Consider the following 26,003-nt stretch of genomic DNA (forward strand, 5'->3'; position numbering starts at 1 on the left):
ATTTATATGGTCTAATTTGATTTGATTTGGATCTGATTTGAATGTTTGATTTAACCAAACTTTGACCTTTTGATGTACGATATTTTATAAAGAAATAATTTTCATAATTTTTAATTACAAATTTAAAGATATTCAACGAAGTAAAATACAATTATAAACAATAAAAGTACGTCACACAATTAATTTATTTTTTTTCCGATCTAATCTGATTTGATACAAGTAAAAATAAGGTGAATTAAACCATAAATTTTTATTTGTGGCTGGCCACACCGTGTGGTCGAGGTCTCGAGGTTACTCGAGTTACTCAGTAAGGAATTACTTGAGGGGTTCGATCAGAGGTTACTCGTGGGGTTCGGTGAGGGGTTGATTGTGGGGTTCGGTGGGGAGTTACTCAGTCAAGGGTTACTTGAGGGGTTCAGTCAGGGGCTACTCGGTCAAAGATTATTTGAGGGGTTACTAGGTTAGGGTTACTTGAGGGATCCAATTAGGGATTACTCGAATAGGGGTTACTCGAGGGATTATTTGATCAGGTTTTACTTGAGTGTCAACTGGCCACACGGTGGTGTGACCAGCCACATAAAAAAAAGTTGTGGAATTAAACATGACCCCAATCATACGTATATACAATATAATCTAATATATATATATATATATATATATATATATATATATATATATATATATATATATATATATATATATATATATATATATATATATATATATATATATATATATATATATAAAGGGGAGTTTTTCCCCGAGATTTTAGAGAGCCACATAGGATTTAATTTTCTTATGTAGGATTATGAATTTGAGTTATAGCCAATTAAATAAGAGATTATTAATTTCTTTTACAATTAAATAATTCAATTGACATGTAAGCAAAATTGACTAATGAGATTTTAAAATTAAATATAATTAAATACAAAATATTATCTTTTGAGATTAGAAATTTTATCTAATATTTTAAAACTAATATAATAACAATTTTAATCGCATAAATATGAAAAATATTTTTTAAAAAAAATACTAACAAACCGTACATCGCACGGGTTTCATCTAGTATACGATATTTGGGAAAGTGAGGAATGGTAAACATAGATACTTTATGCAATTATGTGAGCAACTAACTTTGATCTTTCACATTTATTTTCACGGACTTTGATTTGTTTTCCTAGCATTAGACAAGCACGGAAGAGTTGATAAAAGAACAAAAGAACACAACCAAGTTTTTCACTAGTCTACAATTGTTCTAGTTAGGCTTGTTTATTAATCAATTCAAGCGTATTCAATTCAACCTCGTGAATTGGTTTATTTGGTGAACGAGCTATGACCATTCTTTTTTGACGGGTATGACCATTCTTATATACGAGTGTATGTGTATTGCCTCATTGATATGTCTATCTCCCTTCATATTACTCTCCCCAAACACATATGACCATTCTTATTTACGAGTGTATTACCTCATTGATATCTCTATCTTTACTCTATCTAAACACATATGAGTATATGACCATTCTTATTAACTCTATCTCCCTTCTTATTACTCTACCCAAACACACATTACGAGTACACGGCATGACGTATCTTGTAGCTGCCATTGGAGACTAATCAATTACTCGAAAACTAGGGAGCAAGTATGATCCACAAAGAAAATTAGCACCCCTAACCCCTTACTTACGTTGGACCAGCTAGGTGGGACATATCACTTGATCACCAAACCCCAAAGGTTTCTATAAGTACACATGCATCTAACTCTTGTTATATGCAAAGTAAAAAATACTAGAAGTTGCAAAACTAGCCAAAAAAATGCCCTCATTATTTGCATTTTCTTATCTTGTTAGCTTACTAGCCTTATCTTTTTTAACATTTGACCATCCCTTAATCCTTCTTGTAGAGTCGAATCTCGATTCAGACAAGGATGCCTTAATCTCATTCCGATCCCAATTAAGCTTAGATAATCCTTCCAATAATCCTTTATCTTCATGGGACCAAAACTTGTCCCCTTGCAATTGGACAAGAGTTGTTTGTAACAAGTTTGGTGATAGAGTCATTGGCCTAAACTTGTCAAGCTTACAACTTATTGGACAAATAAGCCCTCATATAGGTAACCTTTCATTTCTCCAATCTCTTCAACTTCAAAACAACCAACTTACCAACACAATACCAAAGGAAGAATGTAATCTACTTCAATTGAAAGTTCTCAACTTGAGTTCCAACAAATTAGAGGGTTCAATCCCATCGAACATAGGTAAGTTGCGTGAGCTCGAGGTATTGGACTTGACGATGAACAAGATTTCGGGGAGGATCCCAAATGAAGTGAGTCTTCTTCCAAAGCTCCAAGTCTTGAACTTGGCAAGCAACACATTTTTTGGTTCGATACCTCCATCACTAGGGAATGTCACCTCGATGACTAATTTGGATTTGGGTACTAATACTATTAGTGGCACCATTCCAATGGAGTTAAGCTATCTTCGAAACCTCAAGCATCTCGACCTCAGCATAAACAACCTCAGTGGCACGGTCCCCTCGCCTATGTACAACATGTCATCACTAGAGTTCTTTGCCCTGGCATCGAACGATCTTTGGGGTGAACTTCCTTACAACATAGGAGAAACGTTACCAAATCTACTCGATTTTAACTTTTGCATCAACAAGTTCACCGGAAGAATTCCTGGCTCGTTGCACAATCTTACAAACATCAAAGAGATTCGAATGGCTCACAATCGTCTCACAGGAACCATACCGCCGGGTTTAGGGAACCTACCTCGCCTCAAGATGTACAACATTGGCTACAACTACATAGAAAATTCAGGTGAGGACAATGGTCTTGACTTTATAACTTTGTTAGCAAATAGTACCGAACTTAATTTCCTAGCCTTCGATGGAAACCTTTTGAAAGGAGTCATCCCGGAATCTATAGGAAATTTATCCAAGGTTCTCTCCAAGTTATACATGGGGGGAAATCAAATTCACGGTACCATACCAAGCTCAATCGCGAAGCTTACTGGTTTAACCTTGCTAAACATAAGCTACAATGAGATAACCGGTCCAATTCCTAGCGAAATTAGCCACTTGCAAGACTTGCAAGTCTTGGATTTGTCTCATAATCATATTTCTGAGGCTATTCCTGACTCCTTTGGTAGTCTCATTAAGCTAACTAAACTCGACTTATCTAGTAATAGTTTGGTAGGTCAAGTTCCTTGTACTTTTGGGGGTTATAGTAGTCTCACTTACATGGATTTATCAACCAACATGCTTAATGGAACCATTCCTAGAGAGATCTTTAACCTCCCATCTTTGAGCAACACCTTGAATATGTCTCACAATCATTTCGATGGGCATTTACCAGATGATATAGAGCAACTAACCATAGTCATTAGCCTTGATCTTTCGAGTAATCGATTGTCTGGAAACATTCCTAGCTCCATCTCGAATTGCAAGAGTTTGGAGACATTGAGTTTGGCTAGGAATTTCTTCTCTGGTTCTATACCAAATTCTTTTGGAAGCTTAAAAGCCCTTCAAACCTTGGATCTTTCTCATAATCAACTATCTAGCTCCATTCCTTCCAACCTCGAACTCTCTACTCAATCCTTAAATTTGTCCTATAACAATCTCGAAGGAGAAATTCCTTGTGGTGGGATCTTAGGAAATCTTTCTAGAGTCTACTTACAAGGCAACCCGAGACTGTCTTTGCAATCTAAATGTGGAGGTTCTCATCATCACAAACGACGGTTACGCAAAGCGGGTATTGTTGTTGCAATTGTGGCAGTCTTGGTGTTATTTTTTATAGCTGGTTTGTATTTGGCGATAAGGAAAAGAAAAGCCAGGTCAAGTAGTAAAACATCAGACTCGAAGATGCAGGAAGGACATTACATGGTAAAATATGATGAGCTTCGCCAAGCTACCGGAGGTTTTAGTGAGGCGAATTTGATAGGAAGTGGGAGTTTTGGATCAGTGTACAAAGGGTGTCTACAAGATAACATAACTGTTGCAATTAAGGTTCTTGACATGAGAATCGCAGCTTCTTGGAAGAGCTTTCTTGCTGAGGAATGTTAGGCATCGAAATCTTGTTAAGCTTATAACATCTTGCTCAAGTTTGGATTTCAAAAACAAGGAATTCCTTGCTCTTGTTTATGAATTCCTTAGCAATGGAAGCTTAGAAGTTTGGATTAAGGGTAAAAGAAAGAAAGAAAATGGAGATGGTTTAGGTTTTTTGGAAAGATTGAATGTGACTATTGATGTTGCTAGTGCACTAGATTATCTACATCATGACAGTGAAGTCCCTGTGGTGCATTGTGATATAAAGCCTAGCAACATCCTTCTCGATGAAGATATGACCGCGAATATTGGAGACTTCGGGTTGGCAAGGTTGTTAATGGAGCAAATTGGTGGTCAACATTCCATCAGTTCAAGCCATGTTATGAAGGGCTCTATTGGGTATATGCCCCCAGGTTAGTAATCTATAAATGCCAAACACTATTTACATTTCTAATGTATACATTAAAAAATAAAAAATAAAATAAAATAAAAAATCTCATTTTAAAAATCCCACCTTCAGAATTAATAGTCACAAATTTATTTTTTAGCATGTACAGAGAAAACCGTCACAATTCCAAAATAGTTATATTCTATGATTGAATATTCTAACTTAACATGATACAGAGAATATATTTTATGCGTAGAGCCTTAGGAAAAAATAATGATCATATGACATCAATATTTCGTCCTCTGCTTTTTGAGTGAAGTTGTATGATATTGATTGATGAATATATTTGATTAAATTATGAGCAATGCAGAGTATGGGTTAGGAGCCAAACCATCAACAGCCGGAGATACATACAGCTTTGGGGTGACATTGTTGGAGCTATTTACCGCGAAAAGCCCAAGCAACGAGAGTTTTACAGGAGAACAAGGTCTAGTTGGATGGGTTCAAGCATGCTTTCCTACTCAAATGATGCAACTCCTGCTCGATCCTGAGCTGCATCAACAGCTGCCAGAACTTGCTGCTGCTGCTGCTGCTGATCGTAGCTACAAAAAATCACAAGCATTAGTACAAGAACATTTAGAGTATTGTGTGGCGAAAATTTTTGAGGTTGGATTAGCATGTACTGTCTCTCACCCTGATGGGCGCATTAGTATGAGGGAGGCTCTGAACAATCTTACAGCTGTTAGAAATAAGCTCCTCAAAATCTAGGTGCTATGCACCCTGTTAAACATTTTAGGGATACGTACCTGCTAATGGACCTGATTACAGCTCAATAAACCGCCTCAGAATCCTTTGATTCACAGCTGAAGATTGATGATCTTGAGCAGAGAAGGGTTAAAATACTCCTTACAACAGCGCTTACTGTTGCTACTCCTAACTAGAAAACATTATCAGTAATAAGTTTACATATCAGTAAAATAGCAACTTTTATTTACAGAAACTTTGCAGCATATGTTTAAAAGGATATTGTATAATTTCCATGATTCATCTTGTTGCCCTTGATTCTGCAGAAAATACTGTATAAGATTATAAAGCAAAATTTTCATACATCATGAAGTGCCTTCAAAGCTTGAAGGCGGTTACAGGGATACCCAGTTAATATATCTTGATACATACAACCTTACACCTCTTAATATGTTCAAATACAAAATAGGGCTGCTGGAACACTTTCGTTGTACGACCCTTTAATTGCATTCCAGATCAAAAGGCAAAAACTAATGATATTTATACAGCTAGTCTGCACAAAATTGCCCCCAAAATATACATCATAGAGCAAATTCTAGGACTAGATATAATTTAAGTGTAACCGTGTTTTTATGAAAAGCAGATCAAGCTGAGAGAGAAATAAGCCTACAAAGATCTCCTACAGTAGTTTCTTTCTTATCCTTCCCTTTCCTTCCAAAAGCTCCCTTAGCCAACTCCTTCTTTTTCTTTTGCAATTCTAACACTCTCTCTTCGATTGTGTTTCGAGCGATGATCCTCACAATCTTCACATCTTTTTTCTGGCCAATTCTATGAACACGGTCCATTGCTTGTTCCTCAGTTGCTGGGTTCCACCATGGCTCCAATAAGTACACCATTGAAGCAGATGTAAGATTTATACCTGTAGTTATGTAACTCTAATCATTTCATTATTCTAGATAGAAAAAAATTCTGACTAGGAAAAAAAAAGTTCATACTCAGTCATACCTGTACCAGAGTAAACTGGCAAGCAAAACAGTAGGAGAATCAATTTCACAAACACTAAATTCCTGTATCACTAGACCTCTCTCTTTTGCGCTCATTGAGCCATCCAACCGCAGCGTCTTAATCCCAGCCGCTTTCAGTGGTTCTTCAAGTAACAATAACATCTTGCGGAATTGTGAGAACACAACAGATTTAACTCCTCTGTTTTCTGAGAGAAGTTTCAGTAAAGTAGAAACTTTTGAAGATACTTTAGGTGAAGAGGATGTATTGTTGTCATCTGACAACTCTGCTGGGGGTGGGGCTGAGTAAAGCTGGGACTCTGACAAGGGATTGCGGCACATAGGACAGTTGGCTTTGGTAAGCTTAAGAGTTTTAACAATGCAGGCACGGCAGAATATGTGGGCACAACTTGTTATTATAACATCCGTTGGTGGAGAGATACAAATTGGACAGTCAAAGTCTTCAGCATCTTGCAGCAATGACACCAACTTCTCCAATAGTTGAGGATTATTAGACACATCTGCAGGATAGTAACAAAATGAAGATGATTGGTATCCAGATAGATGCTAGGCATTTTATTACAATATCAACATGTAATTAAAGGAAACAGCATCAATAGTGCCTTAAGTCTTAGATACTTTAATTAGCTCAATCCTTCTACAGGACCGTTTTCTTCTTCATGTGAATTTAATCAACTAAAAATGTAATGTTCAGGATAAAAAAAGGTATCACACAGGATGTTAAAAAGCCATAACAGTGCAAACAAGTAAAATGAAGATAGATTTCAAAACAGGTTGCCTAGAAATAAAATAAAAAAAGCATTCAGCTTGAAAAACCGGAAATTCCCGTAGCTTTACATATAAGACAGATTAAACATTGAAAAACCTAAAACTCTACAAAGTTAAATCTAATCTATGTAGAACAAGAACACCAATTCACGATAAGTACAAAAATTAAAAAGTTTCATGACAAGTAAGAGAGTAAGACGGAAATTGAGAGGAAAAGGCTATAAATTCCCTTAAGATGGGTGAAACCTTTCTAATGGCTGAAAGTAAAGTATTGTTCATCAAATGAAGAAAAAAAAAGCTTGCATATCTTGATTTCCCCCACCGGACATAATAGCTAATAGCCTAATAGTGTATTACAACTAAATCTATGTCTTCACTTTCAACTGACCTAAGAGAATCTTCCATGGCGACCTATTTTAGCTTCAAACAATAATAATAATTTTCACAGAGCAGAATAGATAATCACTTCTGAATGGAGAAGAATAGCTAATATATGGAGACAAAATCACTAGAAATGGAATTAAATTACAAATAACTAAAGAATGTCTTTCAAAAAAAAAAAAAAAAAAAAAAAAAAAAAACTACTAAAGGAGTTACATAAATTAAGTCAATTGTCTAAGGAGAAACAACAAAAGGCAACAAAAAAAAACCAACCAGTTGGCACTTTACATATTTATCAATAGAAATATACAGCATGTATGCAAAAGTACATATTGCGGATAACATCCACTAATATCAATCTAGCCAAGTTTTCCTGATTAGATTATATATTAATGCTTGAAAGCTCTGCACTTTGAACAGATATGTAATCTAACAGAGTCAAAACATGTATATTGCAGATTAATGAACATTCTCAGCAACACATAGATGCATCGGTAGAAGACACCGTTTAAAATTGGAGATAAATTGACAACTGAGTTGACAGAAAAGCATGTCTGTGCAGGATAAGATGTAAAACATAGCTGCAAATACATAAGGAGAGCCAACCTTGAACATTATCTGGAGGGAGCAAGGATTTAATATCATGTGGGCACAATGCAACATCAGTACAGATTTGTCGAAGTCTCAATATAATGCTGAGGACAGTGGAATAGTTGCGTGTTACACTACCATCACTGATATAATTCTTCACAATCTGTTTGGCTTCTTCTTCCATGCGATCATATAGTCTACGTTCCTCGTGCAAAAGTTCAACATAACAAGTATCTATTGATTTTGATGGTAACTGGATCAAATTCTGCTCTTTTGTTCTTCTCAATGCGACAGTTGCCATTAAGACCTACAATGAAATGTTTAGATATCAAGGTTAAGAATAACGAACAATATATCATTGCTATTCATTGCACTGTTGACTTTACTTTAAAGTCCCTAGCATGAAGGAATGGAGTGATTGGTGATGGGCAGACACACTAAGTAACAAAAAATGACAGAGTCAACTGACGATGAATTATCTCATAAATATTACTTCTACGTAGAACAGGTGTTTTATTTTCCTAAAGCATAACTAATTTCCCACAAGCTAAAAAAAAATAAAAAACAAGAGAAAAGATGTACCTGAAGACGCTCAAGACCTTTTTGATCTCCCTGAACTAATGGTCGTTGCACAAGTCTATTCCAGTAGCCTTTATTAGAGAAAGGTTCAAATTTCAAGAAAGCCATAAGAGAAAACAGATCATAGGAGCTGTTCTGTATGGGTGTTCCTGTCACAACCCATCTTCTCTTACTATTTAAAGCTGTCACTGCACGACTTAGCTTTGCATTGGCGTTCTTAATCATATGTCCCTCATCTAAGATGATACGCCTCCAGTCCATCTTGTTCATTGGTGACTCAGATTGACTCTCCTCAACCGACAAAGTATTATATGAGGTGAGCACAACATCATACTTCTTAAGCACCTCCACATCACGTGTCCTGTCCTTGCCATGGTACTCATAGTATTTCAACGAGTTAAGATAAGTGTGATCACTCAGCTGTTCTGTCCAAACTGAAAATACAGAAACCGAGCACACAACTAATGTTGTATTTGATGATACCAAGTTCTCATTCACCCCATCACTTGAATCAACTTTCCTCTTCTTCCTAGCAGCATTAACACTACCCCTTTTGCCCTTTCTACCTCCCTTCGACTTCCTACCACCAGAATCATCTACATCATCCCCACCACCACAATTCTCACTGGTTTTATCTACACTACCACAACATCTTTTATCATAAGCAATCAAAGAAAGTAAAGTTAAGGTCTTCCCCAATCCCATATCATCGGCGAAAATCCCACCCCTAATCGGCTCAGGCCTCAGGTTTGTCTGATAATTTGTCAACACATTAACAAAAACCCCATCTCTCTCCTCCCAAAAAGGGGGCAATTCCTCAGAATTCTCCCTCCCAACCAACCACCCAAGCCCTTCTTTCTGGTGATCAAACAACTCAGGCAAAATAATATCTTTTGGGGGCTCCAATTTCACAACCGAACCCTCTTTCCTACCCACATTTTCATCCACCAACTTAAAAATCTCGTCTACACTCTTAACATCCTTACTATTCCTCTTCTCCTTTATAACCTCGGAATCCGATAGGGCGAAACTAGCACTATTCCCTGCAATTAACTGCAACCCACCTCCTAAAATTGCAGATTGAACATCTGGGAAAGCCTCAATTCTAGCAAATATATGAAGTTGAACAGGAATTTTAAACCTAAAACCATCATTAGGAGTATTAGGAACAATACCTTCAACAATAATCAATTGGGTATCCATTAATGGCGCTAGAACTTTCGCAGCAACTCGTTCAATGTGACCCACTTGAGCCCCACGAGTGTTGAGCACTTTAATGGCGTTTTCATCAAACACATTCAAGGGTTCTCGGACTAAACCCACCATTTCTCGGCCGCTAATTCTACCGGTGTAGTACTGAACGCCGACGATTTTGACGATGACAAAACCCACCATGTAAGTTTCGGAAGAAGAGGAGAGAGAAAGTTGGGGGTCTGTCAATTGGGTTTCTTCATAATCGTTTGCTTCGTCTTCAGGATTGTAGGAGGTTGTCATTTTGTTTGAAATTATGAGAAATTGATGAATGAAGGAATAAGGGGAATTAGGGTTCTTGAAATGTTGTTGAATTTAGAGAGTAATGGAGGTTTGAGATAATCGAAGCTTTTAAAGTGGCAACTTCAAATTTTTGTTTCAGAATTCTCAAGGACGATAAGTTTGAAATGCCAGAAAAGGTGGAGTTAAGCGGGTTAGTCATAAATCTATACTCATATATACTCGTACTCCTAAACAAATCCTAATGGTAGTCACCTTTTTTTTTTTTTTTTTTTTTTTTTTTGAGGTAATCCTAATGGTAGTCACCTAGAGTGAGGCCAATGGATGACCAAGTCCGAGGAGAGAGAGTAGAGTTTTTATATTAAAAAAATAAAACAAAGAAAAAATTGATGGAAAAAAGTGATGATCAGGTCTTAAAGATGACCAAACTAGAAATGTGGTCATGAAAATGTAAATGACAAGTGACAGGTTATAATTGGAGGAAGAAAAAGGAAAAGTTGCATGGACTTGCAACATATGACACCAACGGCAATATTGTTGGATGACACCACGCATGCATACAACGGCTAGATTATTATCATTGCAAATTTTTGCAACGGTAATAAATTAAAAAATACAAATAAAAAAATAAAAAAAATTTACCAACATCTTTATTTATTTTTTTCTCTATAAAAAGAGACCAATATTGAGGTATTTTTGAACAACTTCTCATTAAGCTCAATTCCTTCATTTAGCTCAATTTCTTCATTTAGCTCAATTCATTCCTTTTAAAGTAATTTTTTTTATCTACAAAATCCAAAAAACTATTGAATATGGATAAACCCAATCGGAAAAAAAAAATCCTTCAAAATCGAAAAAAAATTCAAATACTCAACCTTCATTTTCTTATTATCAAATAGATCTCAACTCTCAAGTGGAACCAAACTCACAAATTTTTCCGCAGTTTCCAAATTATGGAATGAATAACATCAATTTCACACCAAGTTCTATATCACAATTCCCTTTACGACCACAACAAGTTCTTGACTTCTCATATTCTCAAAATGTTCTTCCATCTGAAGGACACTCACCTTTTCAAAATCGTCAATTTGCTGAAAATGAAACATCCTTCCCTATGTCGCAACATTTTAACATGTCAGAAGGTGAAGGTGCAAATTCAAATTTTAATTGGTCATATAGATCAACTGCTGACTCTGATGACGATAATGATGACGAAGCTGAAGAAAATGAAGGTGGGGATGTAGGAGGCGGAGGTAGAGGCAATATGGATCGAAGGAATTTTTGGTCGCACGCTGAAGATGAGGTCCTTGTGAGAGCTTGGCTTGAGGTAAGTAAAGATAAAAAAAAACAAATACCAACCAAAAGGGGAATGAATTCTGGGCAAAAGTTGAGGCAATGTTTAATAATGTTAGATTATTTAGAGAGAGGCAATTTGAACAAGGTACTGAAGAGATTAAGAAGGATGATTTGCTAAGAGTAAGGGCTTTGGAGCCACTTAGATGTCGGTGGAAAAGGCTAAGTGCTAATTGTTCAAAATTTTCTGGTGCATATGCACATGCTGCATCAAGGAGAGGAAGTGGTCACTCTGACGACGATGTTATTAAGGTTGCGCGTAGAATTTATAGAGATGACAAAACTAGGAAAAATACCAGTAGAGTTTTCCAAGATATGCATGCTTTGGATATTCTGAAAAATGAACAAATATGGGCGAAAAATGAAGATCCAGTCGAGACATGTAAGCAGAAGACAGCAACCCAGTCCAGTGTTTCAAAGAGATCTCGAATTAATGAAGCTGGTAATTACTCGTCTTCAACAAACCCAGATACACCGACCAGTGGTGATGCTGGGTGTTCAGGCTTCCCCTCTACTGATGATTGTACCAAAAATAAAGGTAAGAACAAAGTTATGAACATGGCGACGAAAAATTCTCAGCAATGGTTGCTTACTATTCAAAACATGAACATAACAAGGCAATATGAAACTGAGATGGAGATGATGAAGTTGAGGTTCGAGAGAGAGAAAGAAGCTGAAAATGCTCAGCTAGAAAGGGAGAGAGAAGCACGAAAGCAAAGGAAAATCAACTTGGAATTGTTCAAGATACTTGAAGCAAAGCCATACTTATCAGAAGAGGATCAATAACGAAGGAACAATTTAGTGAAGATATTATTCCCATCCAATTAATTTATTTCTTCAAAATGTAGTAGTGTTATATTCTAGAATGATTAGTTTGTTGTTTAGTAACCGCTTTTGTACTTGAAGTTGTAATCATGTTGTTTAAGTTGTTATTTATTATCAATTAATGTGTAGTCATTATGTTGTTTTTAAATAGCTCTAATATAGTTGTACTATTATGTGATGTATGACTGTCATATTTAAATAGTTTACTATTCTTAAAAAGTTGTGCATTAATGACATTACTGACATTGATGAGATGTAACAATAACAAAAATTGTGCATTGCTCACATGAACTTACGTATTTGTATTTTTCTGATTGTGCATTGTGCATTGTTCACTGGAAAAACCAAAGACTTACTCTTCTGAAAAAGTGACGCAATTATTGATTTTGATAAGTCATAAAAATGACCACACAACCTATTGATATGAAATCACATTGAAGCTTCTTTTCAGTACATTATTTTTGATGGTGAATGATAGCATTACAACAACACAATTATTAAAGTTCGTACATTGTTCTATATATTGCTATATGCTTTAATTTGGTTTCACTCAACCAATAATCTATTAGCTCTCTCATAAAAGTAGCTTCCTTAGCTTTGAAAATGTCTGAGAGTTCTAATTCGTCCAACTCATCTTCTAACTCTTCCAATTCATCTGCCAACACAAATCAAAATTCCGATGATGACTACAACCGACGTTATGAGAGACGGAGACAAGCAAATCGTCTTGTTGATCGAATGATGGATGAATTCATAATGACCAATCCAGTTGAATTCTTTCAAATGGTTAATCAAGTTCCAAGGGCACCAAGGACGCTGGTCGAAAGGGATCGTGAAGACAGACACAACCGTTTATGGAATGACTATTTTGCTGATCCTCCAGTGTTCCCTCCAAACTTGTTCCATCGGAGATTTCGCATGAGAAAGCACGTCTTTCTCCGTATTGTGCATACTTTAGAAGAACGTCATCAGTTCTTTCAACAACGGCAAGATGCTACTGGTAGATTTGGAGCATCAGCATTGCAGAAATGCACCGCGGCTTTAAGATTACTTGCATATGGAACTGTTGCTGATTCCGTTGACGACTACTTACGGATTAGTGCATCTCTTGCGCGAGACTCCTTACAACATTTTGTTGAAGGAGTTGTCTCTTATTTTAGTGACGACTATCTGAGAAGACCTAATGAAGAGGATATGGCCAGACTCCTACGAGATGGAGAACGTCGAGTCTTTCCAGGGATGATGGGATCCATTGATTGTATGCATTGGCGATGGAAGAATTGTCCTTTAAGATTGAAGGGCATGTTTTCCGGGAGAGCTAATAAGCCCACTTTGATTTTAGAAGCTGTGGCATCACAAGACCTTTGGATCTGGCATGCTTTTTTCGGGACGCCAGGTAGGTGTAATGATATAAATGTTCTTGACAGGTCTCCATTATTTAATGATATATTCAAAGGTCGTGCACCTTCGGTTAACTATATCGTTAATGGCCACCAATACAATATGGGATATTATCTCACTGATGGTATATATCCTACATGGGCGACATTCATTCCCACAATATCCCTCCCCCAAAATGAAAAAGAGGGTCTTTTCGCCAAAAAGCAAGAAGGTCAGCGAAAGGATGTCGAACGTGCATTTGGAGTACTACAAGCTCGTTTTTCCATTGTGCGGCATCCTGCTCTGGCTTGTGATGTATCAATGCTTGGAAAAATTATGATAGCTTGCATCATCTTACACAACATGATCGTCGAGGATGAGCGAGATACATACGCAAGATATTATGATCCAAGGTATGATGATCCAAATGAATATGAGCAAGCTGAACCCCCGTCTTCAAGTAGAAGAAACTCTCAAGGACCATTTCAATTTAGCAACAGTAGTAATCGACCAGCTAATTTGGAGACTTACATGGCTAATAGAGCTCGAGTTCTTGATGAAGTTACCCATAGAGCCTTGAAGTCAGATTTAGTGGAACATTTATGGCTTAGATATGGGGAGTCTTATAATAGGCAGTGATGATGTATTATTAGGCCTTTAAGAGTATTTTATTTAAGTAATTAAGCTTAGTGTATGTTTTAGCTAATGCTAAATAATGTGTTCTAATCATGCATGTGTTATCGTACTATCGTGTATTATTATTACTTAACGAGATTTTAAATTAAGTGTCCATGTATTTTACATTTACGCTTCAATAATACATCATTGGTTAAATTATTGTATAATTATATTTATCATTAAGAATTTTAAATTTTAATTATATGCAACAATTATAGGAATTATTATGTTTTTAACAACAATTTTAATTATATGGTGGGATAGAAGAGAGGGATTATATGGTGGGGTATAGTAAAAGTAGGAGAGAGAAAATCATGACCAAAGTAATTTTGGGTAACCATTGGGAGTCTTTGGTCATGGTTGGTCATGTGAGTTGGTCATGGATGAGTGGAAAGAGAAAGAAATTATATAATAATCCATGACCAAATATTTTGGGTCATCCATTGGGTATGTTCTTAGTACACGGGTTATCACCGCATAGAAAAAAGGGTAATGTTATATGTAGCCCTAAAGGATATATATAAGCATTAAATATGCTCTTGGAAATTGTATAAAATTAAGAATTCATGACAAAAACACGCGTAAATTAGTGTTATTAGTGTTTATATTTTGATAATTTCTTAACCTTTTCATGATTTTCTAGGTTAAATTTAATGTTTATATGTAGCCCTAAGGGCTATGAAAATCCCCGCTAATTTTTTTTATTTTATTTTTTAATATTTTTTTATTGAAAGAAGTTTGTTGCTATATCTTACAGGATTATATAATAGTAAAGAATAATAAATGTTTCTAAAATTATGAAGGATCTTGCTAACGAATGTTCACGGGACGTTGGATAAGCATTTAAAATATTACCTAGGGCCTGTTCATATTTACTTAATTTCAGATTAGTTCAGTTCAATTCACTTCAGCTCCAATCAGTTTAATTCAGTTCAGCTTCAATCAGTTCAGTTCAGTTCATCTCCTAAGTTCCCCCTCTCATAAAATATTCATTTCAGCTCAATTCAATTCAGTTCAGCTCCAACCAGTTCAGTTCAGTTCAGTTCAGCTCCAATCAGTTCAGCTCAGTTCAGTAAATGTGAACAGACCCCTAATATTAATTTTTAATTTAATCATCTACTTTTAGCTAGCTTATCCGATCCAACGCCCTGAGGCATTCGTTAGCTTTTGCCAATTATGAAATAACTTGAATAGTGAGTACTTTTTAATTAAGAAAAAAATATATACTTTCATATTATGAATACTTATTAATAAATGACATTGAGATTAATCTTATGATATATCACAATGTTAATGGTACTTTTTTTTTTAAAAAAATAACTTTTAAAGATTCGTTTTTTTGTTTTTAATAAACAAATAGTAAAATATTATTGTAAAACCATGCATAGCACGGGTTTTTAACTAGTACTTTGTATTAACTATATACTAAAAGACACGCAAAAAATGACACGTGTCATTTTATGGTGTGTCCCTCAGTGTTTTTGTTTTAAAAAAAAATACTAAGAATCAATCCTATACATAAATAAAAGAAAAAAATTGATTAATCTTTCCACAATATATAGCATGTTCACTTCAGCTTAATTTCAGTTCGGCTGCTAATTTCCTTCTCTCATAAAATATTCATTTCAGCTCAATTCAATTCAGTTCAGCTTATTTCAGTAAATGTAAATAGGCCATTGCTATATATTCATGCGGAAAAAATAAAATAAGTTTGAACACAATTTATGATTCTTACAATATAAATAAATTAGCATGCGCTCTTATTAGATTCACCGTATTTAATATTTTTAAATATCAACTTTTTATAATTTTTATTCATACATAGCCAAAGATATTTACGATAAAATATGTTCATTGAAGACTGCGCAAATGTAAAGTGAGTCGAACTTTCGGGAACAGAGGGAGTACATAGTATTATACTACTAGCATGTACTATATATTCTATTATAACACTACAAAGATTTTTGTATTTTTACATAATATACGTAGTATATTAAAAGCTTACTAAGAAATATATGAAAAAAAAAATTAAGTCAGTTGATTGTTGAGAAAAAATATTGCATAAGAGAGAATGAATAATAGTGTGTAAAAAAAGAAATGTATTTACGAGTTAAATACATTGATAAGAGTTTTTTTTTTTTTTTTTTTTTTTTGAAGGAAACATTTATAAGATATTTGTTTGGTTAACAATACGAGTAAGAAAATGATATAAATTTGTTGGAGAAATATAAATAAACTGTATAACATATACATACATGCGAATTTTAATTTATCTTCTTTTTTTTTCTTTTTTTTTTGTTAGTAGTGGACTATTTTGTAATAAATTAATTTTACTCAGTAATATCTTAGACATTTTTTTTCCTTTTTAATTAAATACTCCTTCCATCCCATAACATTTGAAACGTTAAGGTGAACACGTTGTTTAAGAAAATTACAAGTGAGCCCATTTAAAACATTTTACAATATGAAATAAAGGATTATCTTTTGTATTTTTACTAGTTTAAGTCCCGTGCAATGCACGGTTTTCACTTAGCATATTTATAAATTATAATGTTAATTTAACAATAGTTAAAAATAATAAAAAATTAATATTTTTAATTGAAACAATACTTGATTTTCTTTTCCATTGAATTTTATATTATATTGATATCAAAAGTTATTTAAAAAAAAAAAGAAGCAATATTTAATGATTATATGGTTTTATATAAGATTAAAATGTTATGTTAATTATAACCCGTGAAATGTACTTATGTACCCCATATATCCCTATTCTGGCACAATGTTTTATAGCATACTTTGACGGTATAATGTTTTATACAAATTTAATTAAATTTTTTTTTTGTGACAATTAATAATCAAGGTTTTTTAATTTTTATTTTATAGTTATTGAATTGTAGTGTTATTTTTATAAATAAATCAACAATTCTAAAAAAAAAATATAAATAATAAATAAAAGGAAATGTAACAATCCGGTTGGAGCAAAAAATCTTTCAAAGGAAAAAAAAATATGATGTAGAATGATATGAACTATGGAAAACTGGAGTTTTAGATTATTCCAATATTCCTTATCTTACCTTATATGTAGTATATGTTTGTTTGATATAGAAAAACACCTATTATAAAATATTATATGTCAAAATATTTTCATTAATTGAATGCATATAGAATATACTTTATATATAGTTGTCAAATTGAAAGTTAAATATTATAGGATATTATAAAATAATGTTCATAAATATTGTTAAAAAAAGGAAAGTAAAAGTGGCGGGAATTTTTTTAATCAAAACATGACAAATGTCATATTAGATTCGCCTTTAGTATTATGTTATTGATATTATAAGAACAAAAAGTGGGGGTGATGAGGGTAGTGAAGAGAGAGAAAATGTAACACTATCTTCGATTTTTTTTATTTAATTGCAACTTTGAGGTATTATTTGAGAGACATAAAATATTCCAAAGTTGTAACTAAAAAAAAAAACCAGAGGTAGTATTTAATTAAGTTTTGGGGTTTGTGGTCTCAAATAGAGTACATGAATATTTTTTTTATTAATGGTCTCATTCCATATTTAGTAATGTGTCAAATATTTTGGACGGACAAAAATGGAAATCGTGTCCAGTATTATGAGATGAAGGGAATATAGTTTATTACTTCGTATATCATAGTTTTTGAAAATTATTGTGCATGACATGAGACATAACCTAGTTTTTAAATAATACTCTATCTGTTTTAGGAAAAATTGAATAAAGAATAAAATACGGAGGTAGTAGGGTTGGTCAGTAGGTGGAAGAAAAAAAAAATTGTAAAAGCAAAAGTAGTTGAGAAAATTAGAGAGGAGATGATATGAAATTAATAAAATATGATTTATATTAGGTCTATTAGTTGAGATAACTAAATTAAATAGTAGAAAGCTAAACTTTGCCATCGAATATCTAACTAACGGCCGCAAAATAAACTTAAATATAAATTTACCCTTTTTTAAGCAAAAAAAATTACCCCCTCAATTTACCCCTCTTCCTACTAACCACCACTACCACCACCACCTCCTCCTCCTCTTTTAACCACCAACTCCTTACCTTCGGTTTCATGATCTACACAGTCGCAGTAATGACGAGTAATGACAAAGGGAAGTCGGTCGCTGACGGAGAAAACTTTTTTTTTTCCTGAATTCGCGGCAAACGCCTAGATTTTTCGCACGTCCTAAGCTCAAACGCCTAGTTCGTGCGAATAACCGTGAGGTTGAATGAAAAATCTGGGCGTTTGAGGTGAAACGCTTAGTTTTTTAGAATACTCTAGGTTGAAACGCCCTAGTTTTTTCGAATAGCCTAGGATGTTTCGAAAAAACTAGATGTTTCAGCCTAGGGTATTCAAAAATTCTAAGCTTTTCTTGGGTTTCGATTTTCTTAAAAAAATTATCGCAACGTACCGATTCCGTACGGTTCGACGAGCCTTTGGCGAGCGTCTAAGGTTGTGTTACTTGAATTTCGTTGTTGTCCATAAGATCTAACGAATTTGATTTTGTAAATTTTCAAAAATTTGTTTGATTTTGAAAAACATGATGACTTGATTTTGCTAAGGGAAGGGGGTGGAAAACATGTGTTAATATTTATGATTGATGATGACTTGATTGAACTCAAACTCACAGTGATTGGGGTGGTTGTTCGATGAGTGTTGGTGGCCGTTGACCACTAGAGAGAATGGTAAAAAGTTTTGTGTACAGTAAAAATGTGAAATTGAGGTAAAATTATTTATTTTTATAGTCGTTATTATAAAGATAAATGCGTAATTTTATTTTATTTTGCGGGCGTTAGTTAGATATTCGAGGGCAATATTATAAAATCTTTCCAAATAAAAAAATAAAACAAGTACTTGAAAACGTCGGAAAATGAAAAGTAGAACAAGTATTTAAAAACGGAGGGAGTGCATCGTACTCTATAACTTTTATTTATAGAAAATTGTAGCAAGTCTAAGGGCTTGTTTGGCTGAATGTATCCTTGGGAATTTGATTTCCCTTAAAATTGAACTTCCTAGGAAATTCTAAAAAGTGTCCAATTAACCAAGTGAAGTGGATATTCCCTTGAGAAGTTCCACATACCTAGCCAGCACTAGGTAATTTAGTTTCTTCATTTTGTGAGAAGTGAAAATTCATGGAAATTTCTACTTTTCCATGAATGTCACCCAAATAACTCCAGGTTGTGTTTGGATATACTCAATTCATTACAAAGGAAAGATTTTAATTTCAGAATTTGAATTCTTAGAATTCAATTCCAAAATATTTGTTTGGGAAATAGTAGAATTTCAATTGCTAGATTTCAAATTCCATCTGATTTATGAACAAGAATAGATTTTCTACAGATATGCAGAGTAATTAAATATTGAAAAAGTAAATTTATGATCAGTGGATAATTTTTAATTGAAGGAACAAACAAAATTTTAAAAAAAAAAAAAAATTAACAAACAAAATTGACTAATTTATTGTACTAACTATCAATTTCAAGTTTTGGAACAGTTTTTTAACGTCAATTTCTTCCAAAAAAAACATCAATTTTATGCTATTTTATTTAGTGTTCTCTGTTTTATTATTAATAAAAATTGCAGTTTGATTGATTTATAATCCAAAATCAATGCTTCTACTTAATATTATAAACCCTAATTTTTCCCCAATTTGATTATTCGAATGAAAATCATGAATTTACCTTCCAAATTAATGAAGAAGTAGCTTAATTTTGATGAAATTAAACCTTTAAAAACTTGAATCTTGCTTCAATTAAACAAAACAATCTTGTAAACAACAAAATGTGTGTCAAAATTGTTCAAATAATGATGTATTTTGGGGGGTCAACGGCGGCGGGGATGACGACTTTGCTACAATGGTTGGGTCAGCGTAGCTGGCTGGCATTACAATGGATTAGAATTTCAAATTCTTAAAGCTACCCTTATGTTTGTAAGGGCTTGGATTTGGGCTAAATACAATTCCAAATTCTTGAGTTATCCAAACAGCCTATTTAGCCCAATTCCAGGATTTCTAATGAAATCCTTAAATCCAAACAGACCACCAGGGAATTTCAATTCTTAAGAATTTCAACTTCCCATGTTTTTATATGTCAACCAAACACCACCTAAAAGTCTTATCTTATAAATTCCTTGACCCACCTTGTTGTCCCCGACTCTGCAGAGAGCCAGAGACTACTGTAAATAGATTATAAAGTGCCTTCAAAGTTTGAAGGCGTTAATATGTTCAAGTACAAAACAGGGCTGCTGGAACACTTTGTGAGACCCTTTACTTGCATTCCAATTCAAAATGCAAAAACTAATGATTTTTATACAACAAATCTGCACAAAATCGCCCTCAAAAATACACACTATAGAACCAATTTTAGGACTAGATATCATTTAAGTGTAACCATGCTTTTATGAAAAGCAGATTAAGCTGAGAGAGAAATTAGCCTACAAAGATCTCCTACAGTAGTTTCTTTCTTATTCTTCCCTTTCCTTCCAAAAGCTCCCTTAGCCAGCTCCTTTTTTTTCTGTTGCAATTCTAACACTCTCTCTTCGATTGTGTTTCGAGCGATGATCCTCACAATCTTCACATCTTTTCTCTGGCCAATTCTATGAACACGGTCCATAGCTTGTTCCTCAGTTGCTGGGTTCCACCATGGCTCCAATAAGTACACCACTGAAGCAGATGTAAGATTTATACCTGCAGTTATGTAACTCTAATCATTTCATTCTTCTAGATAAACAAAGATTCTGACTAGGAAAAAAGGGCTCATACTCATACCTGTACCAGAGGCTTTGAGACTGGCAAGCAAAACAGTAGGAGAATCAATTTCACTAACACCAAATTCCTGTATCACTAGACCTCTCTCTTTTGCGCTCATTGAGCCGTCCAACCGCAGTGTCTTAATACCAGCCGCTTTCAGTGGTTCTTCAAGTAACAATAACATCTTGCGGAATTGTGAGAACACAACAGATTTAACTCCTCTGTTTTCCAAGAGAAGTTTCAGTAAAGCAGACACTTTTGAAGATGCTTTAGGTGAAGAGGATGTATTGTTGTCATCTGACAATTCTGCTGGGGGTGGTGCTGAGTAAAGCTCGGACTCTGACAAGGGATGGCGGCACATAGGACAGTTGGTTTTGGTAAGCTTAAGAGTTTTAACAATGCAGGCACGGCAGAATATGTGGGCACAACTTGTTATTATAATATCCGCTGGTGGAGAGATGCAAATTGGACAGTCGAAGTCTTCAGCATCTTGCAGCAATGACACCAACTTCTCCAACAGTTCAGGATTATTAGACACATCTGCAGGGTAGTAATAACAAGGAGATGAATGATATCTAGATAGATGCTAGGCATTTTATTATAACAGCAACATGTAGTTAAAGGAAACAGCATCAATAGTGCCTTAGATACCTTTGTTAGCTCAATCCTTTCTACAAGACTGTTTTCTTCTTCATGTGAAGTTAATTAACTGAAAATGTGATGTTCAGAAGAAGAAAAAAAAAAAAGCTTCACGCAGGCTCTTACAAAGTCACAACAATGCAAACTAGTAAAATAATGGTAGACTTCAAAACAGCTTGCCTCAAATAAAATAAAAATAAAAAAAGCATATGGCTTCAAAAACCAAAAAATTCCCATAGCTGTATATAGAAGACAGATTAAAATTTGAAAGTCCTAAATATCTATAAAGTTAAAGCTAATCTATCTAGAACAAGAACATCCACATTTAGTAAAAGGTTGAAAAGTTTCATGATACGTAACTAAGTAAGAAAAAAATTGTGAGGAAAAGGCTCTAAGTTCCCTTATCAACATCTACAATGGGTAAGTGATTAGAAGACAAGTAAATGAACATATAAAATCTCTCTGATGGCCAACGGTAACCAATATTGTTCATCAAATAAGGAAAAAAAAGCTTGCATATCTTGATTTCCCCCACTGGACATTCACAGCTAATACTGTATTAAAACTAAATCTATATCTTCATTTACAACTGACCTAATCCGTGGCAAACTTATTTAGCTTCAAACAATTATAATACTTTTGACAGAGTAGAATAAATGGAGCAGAATAGCTACTATAATTCTGGAAATGGACATTAAATTCAGAATAACTAAAAAAAGGAGTTTACATAAATAAGTCAATTGTCTAAGGAGAAACAACAAGAGGCAACAACAAAAACCGCCCAGTTGGTGAGATGTTAAGGGTGGAGTTTAGAAACAAATACCAATTCAGGTAAGTAACCCCTTAGTATTATTCATAATTATCAATTAACATATAAAAGCATATATGGAAAAGTACATCTTATAGAAAACATCCACTAATAATCTAGCCATGAATTCATGATTCCACTGTCCTCAGCATTAATGCTTGAAAGCTCTGCGCTTTGAACATATATGTAATCTTACAGAGCCAACATGTATATTGCAGAGTAATCAACATTCCCAGCAACATATAGATGCATCAGTGGAAGATAAGTGTTTAAAAAGAGCAGACAGAAAAGGATGTATGTACAGGATAAGATGTAAAACAGACATGCAAATACATAAAGAGAGTGAAAACCTTGAACATTGTCTGGAGGGAGCAAGGATTTAATGTCATGTGGGCACAATGCGACATCAGTACAGATTTGGCGAAGTCTCAATATAATGCTGAGGACAGTGGAATAGTTACGGGTTACACTACCATCATTGATATAATTCTTCACAATCTGTTTGGCTTCTTCTTCCATGCGGTCATATAGTCTACGTTCCTCATGCATAAGTTCAACATAACAAGTATCTATTGATTTTGATGGTAACTGGATCAAATTTTGCTCTTTTGTTCTTCTCAATGAGATAGTTGCCATTAAACCCTACAATGAGATGTTTAAAAAATAAGGTTAAGAATAACGAACAGTACATCATTGCTATTCATTGGATTGTAGACTGTACTTTAGATTCTTTTGCATGAAGGAATGGAGTTATCAGTGATGGGGCAGACAAACTAAGTGACAAACAATGACAAAGTCAAATAATGCTGAATTATCTATAAATAATACTTCTATGTAGAATGAGTGTTGCATTATCCTAAAGCATAACTAATTTCCCACAAGCTAAAAAAACACAAGAGAAAAGATGTACCTGAAGACGCTCAAGACCTTTTTTATCTCCCTGAATTAATGGCTGTTGCACAACTCTATTCCAGTAGTCTTTATTAGAGAAGGGTTCAAATTTCAAGAAAGCCATAAGAGAAAACAGATCATAGGAGCTGTTCTGTATGGGTGTTCCTGTCACCACCCATCTTCTCTTACTATTTAAAGCTGTCACTGCACGACTCAGCTTTGCATTGGTATTCTTAATCATATGACCCTCGTCTAAGATAATACGCCTCCAGTCCATCTTGTTCATCGGTGATTCAGATTGACTCTCCTCAGCAGACAAAGTATTATATGAGGTGAGCACAACATCATACTTCTTAAGCACCTCCATATCACGTATCCTGTCCTTGCCATGGTACTCATAGTACTTCAACGAGTTAAGACAAGTGTGATCACTCAGCTGTTCTGTCCAAACCGAAAATACAGAAACCGAACACACAACTAATGTTGTATGTGATGATACCAAGTTCTCATTCACCCCATCACTTGAATCAACTTTCCTCTTCTTCCTAGCAGTATTAACACTACCCCTTTTTCGCTTTCTATCACCAGAATCATCTATATTATCCCCATCACCACAATTCTCACTAGTATTACCTACACTACCACAACATCTTTTATCATAAACAATCAAAGAAAGTAAAGTTAAGGTCTTCCCCAATCCCATATCATCGGCGAAAATCCCACCCCTAATCGGCTCAGGCCTCGTGTTCGTCTGATAATTTGTCAACACATTAACAAAAACCCCATCCCTCTCCTCCCAAAAAGGGGGCAATTCCTCAGAATTCTCCCTCCCAACCAACCACCCAAGCCCTTCTTTCTGGTGATCAAACAACTCAGGCAAAATAACATCTTTAGGAGGCTCCAATTTCACAATCAAACCCTCTTTTCTACCCACATTTTCACCCACCAACTTAAAAATCTCATCAACACTCTTAACATCCTTACTATTCCTCTTCTCCTTCACAACCTTGGCATCCGATAGCGCAAAACTAGGACTATTTCCAGAAATTAACTGCAACCCACCTCCTAAAATCGCAGATTGAACAACTGGGAAAGCCTCAATTCTAGCAAATATATGAAGTTGAACAGGAATTTTAAACCTAGAACCTGAATTAGGAGTATTAGGAACAATACCTTGAACAATAATCAATTGGGTATCCATTAATGGTGCTAGAACTTTCGCAGCAACTCGTTCAATGTAACCCACTTGAGCCCCACGAATATTGAGCACTCTAATGGCGTTTTCGTCGTGCACATTCAACTCATCTCGGACTAAACCCACCAATTGTCGGCCGCTTATTCTTGCGGTGTTGTGCTGCATGCCGACGATTTTGACGATGACGAAACCCACCATGTAAGTTTCGGAAGAAGAGGAGAGAGAAAGTCGGGGGTCTGTCAATTGGGTTTCTCCAGAATTGTAGGAGGTTGTCATTTTGTTTAGAACTTTAGATTATGAGAAATTGATGAATGAAGAAGAAGGAGAATTAGGGTTCTTGAAATTTAGTTGAATTTAGAGAGAAATGGGGGTTTGAGATGGTCGAAGATTTTAAAGTGGCCACTTCAAATGTTCTGTTTCAGAATTCTCAACGACGATAAATTTGAAAAGCCAGAAAAGGTGGAGTTGAGCGGGTTATGTCCCAAATTTTTAAATACTTCGTAATACTCGTACAGTCGTACTATGTAACTCGTACATCGTATCGCCTTGTCATTTTAAAGGTGTTTGAAAAAAAAAAAAAGACAAATTGTGATAAAATTATATGCTTATAGCGCAACTAATAAAAGTTGGTTAAAAAAATTACAAATACCAAAGTTGCTTTTAGCGACTCACAAAAGTTGACTTTTTTAAAAGGGTTGAATGAAATACCAAATTTACAATGACAAATTGACAATTTAGTGGCATTAGTGACTAGTCTCTTCACTTGTGACTTAGGTGCTCCAATTAAGGATAAAGGGTTGATCAAGAATCTCTCTAGTTCTAAATATTGAGTAATATATGATTAAGAGTACTCAAAAGTTGGAGGGAGGGTACTTTACCTCTTAGGGTCTGTTCTCTTACGTTGAAATTCAGTTCAGTTCAGTTCAGCTCCTAATTTCCTCCTCTTATAAATATTAATTTCATTTTAGTTCAGTTCAGCTCTATTCAGTTCAGTTCAGTTCAGTTCAATTCAGCCCAGTTCAGCTAAGTTCAATCAATGAGAACAGGCCCTTATTGTATCTTTCAATCTAGTTCTTGCTTCTATTTCTCCCCCATTTAATGGCATTAATCAATAAAAAAAAACCTAGAAAAACCAATGAAAAAAGTCAATTCAAAATTTAAATAACTCAATAAGCAATAAAACAATTACACAAAGATCTCTCAAATTCAGATCAGAAAAAATAAAATCCATTTGAAGAACAACAATTGGGTTAGATCTGCGCACTTTAAGAATAAATAATAAAAAAAAAAAGAGATTAGAAGGAAAGAGATAGGACTTACGAATTGGATTAAGAGAGAAAGAAACAGAGGGATAAGGTTTATTTGAATGGACAAAATAAACAAGAACCCCATAATAATTAATTTGGAGCAAATTCAAAATCCAACACAAAAGTGCTGCGATTTGATCTGATCTTCGTCTTCTTCA

At 34.6% G+C, this 26,003-nt stretch overlaps 1 protein-coding gene and 1 pseudogene across 4 annotated transcripts; one reads left to right on the forward strand and one right to left on the reverse strand.

The window, feature by feature from the left end:
- Window positions 1–1,805: 1,805 nt before the first annotated feature.
- LOC110710677 lies at window positions 1,806–5,411 on the forward strand (annotated as a pseudogene).
- An 83-nt stretch (window positions 5,412–5,494) lies between these two features.
- LOC110710675 (putative SWI/SNF-related matrix-associated actin-dependent regulator of chromatin subfamily A member 3-like 1) lies at window positions 5,495–25,475 on the reverse strand. Of its 4 annotated transcripts, none has more exons than XM_021889004.1 (4): window positions 23,363–25,475; window positions 22,803–23,094; window positions 21,024–21,545; window positions 5,495–6,095 (listed from the first exon to the last, which is right to left on the reverse strand). In XM_021889004.1, the coding sequence occupies exons 1-4, from the start codon at window positions 24,812–24,814 to the stop codon at window positions 5,821–5,823; spliced, it is 2,541 nt and encodes an 846-aa protein (XP_021744696.1). In that variant the 5' UTR covers window positions 24,815–25,475; the 3' UTR covers window positions 5,495–5,820. The 4 variants fall into 4 exon arrangements, with proteins under 4 accessions (XP_021744696.1, XP_021744698.1, XP_021744697.1 ...); XM_021889006.1 differs by lacking the exons at window positions 21,024–21,545; window positions 22,803–23,094; window positions 23,363–25,475 and adding exons at window positions 6,188–6,698; window positions 7,954–8,245; window positions 8,521–10,194 and having other exon boundaries at window positions 5,495–6,109; XM_021889005.1 differs by lacking the exons at window positions 21,024–21,545; window positions 22,803–23,094; window positions 23,363–25,475 and adding exons at window positions 6,182–6,698; window positions 7,954–8,245; window positions 8,521–10,194 and having other exon boundaries at window positions 5,928–6,095.
- Between the last annotated feature and the right edge of the window lie 528 nt (window positions 25,476–26,003).

Source organism: Chenopodium quinoa, unplaced genomic scaffold (assembly GCF_001683475.1).
Source record: "Chenopodium quinoa cultivar QQ74 unplaced genomic scaffold, ASM168347v1, whole genome shotgun sequence".
Taxonomy (NCBI): Eukaryota; Viridiplantae; Streptophyta; class Magnoliopsida; order Caryophyllales; family Amaranthaceae; genus Chenopodium; species Chenopodium quinoa.

Excerpts from the sequence above, each read along its gene's own strand:
- LOC110710675 (XM_021889006.1), bottom strand. The coding sequence starts at position 10,011 with ATGACAACCTCCTACAATCCTGAAGACGAAGCAAACGATTATGAAGAA. Across the intron at positions 6,699-7,953 it reads CCCTCCAGATAATGTTCAAG|ATGTGTCTAATAATCCTCAA; the intron begins GTTGGCTCTCCT and ends ACTATCCTGCAG. Across the intron at positions 6,110-6,187 it reads TTGCTTGCCAGTTTACTCTG|TTACATAACTACAGGTATAA; the intron begins GTACAGGTATGA and ends AAATGATTAGAG.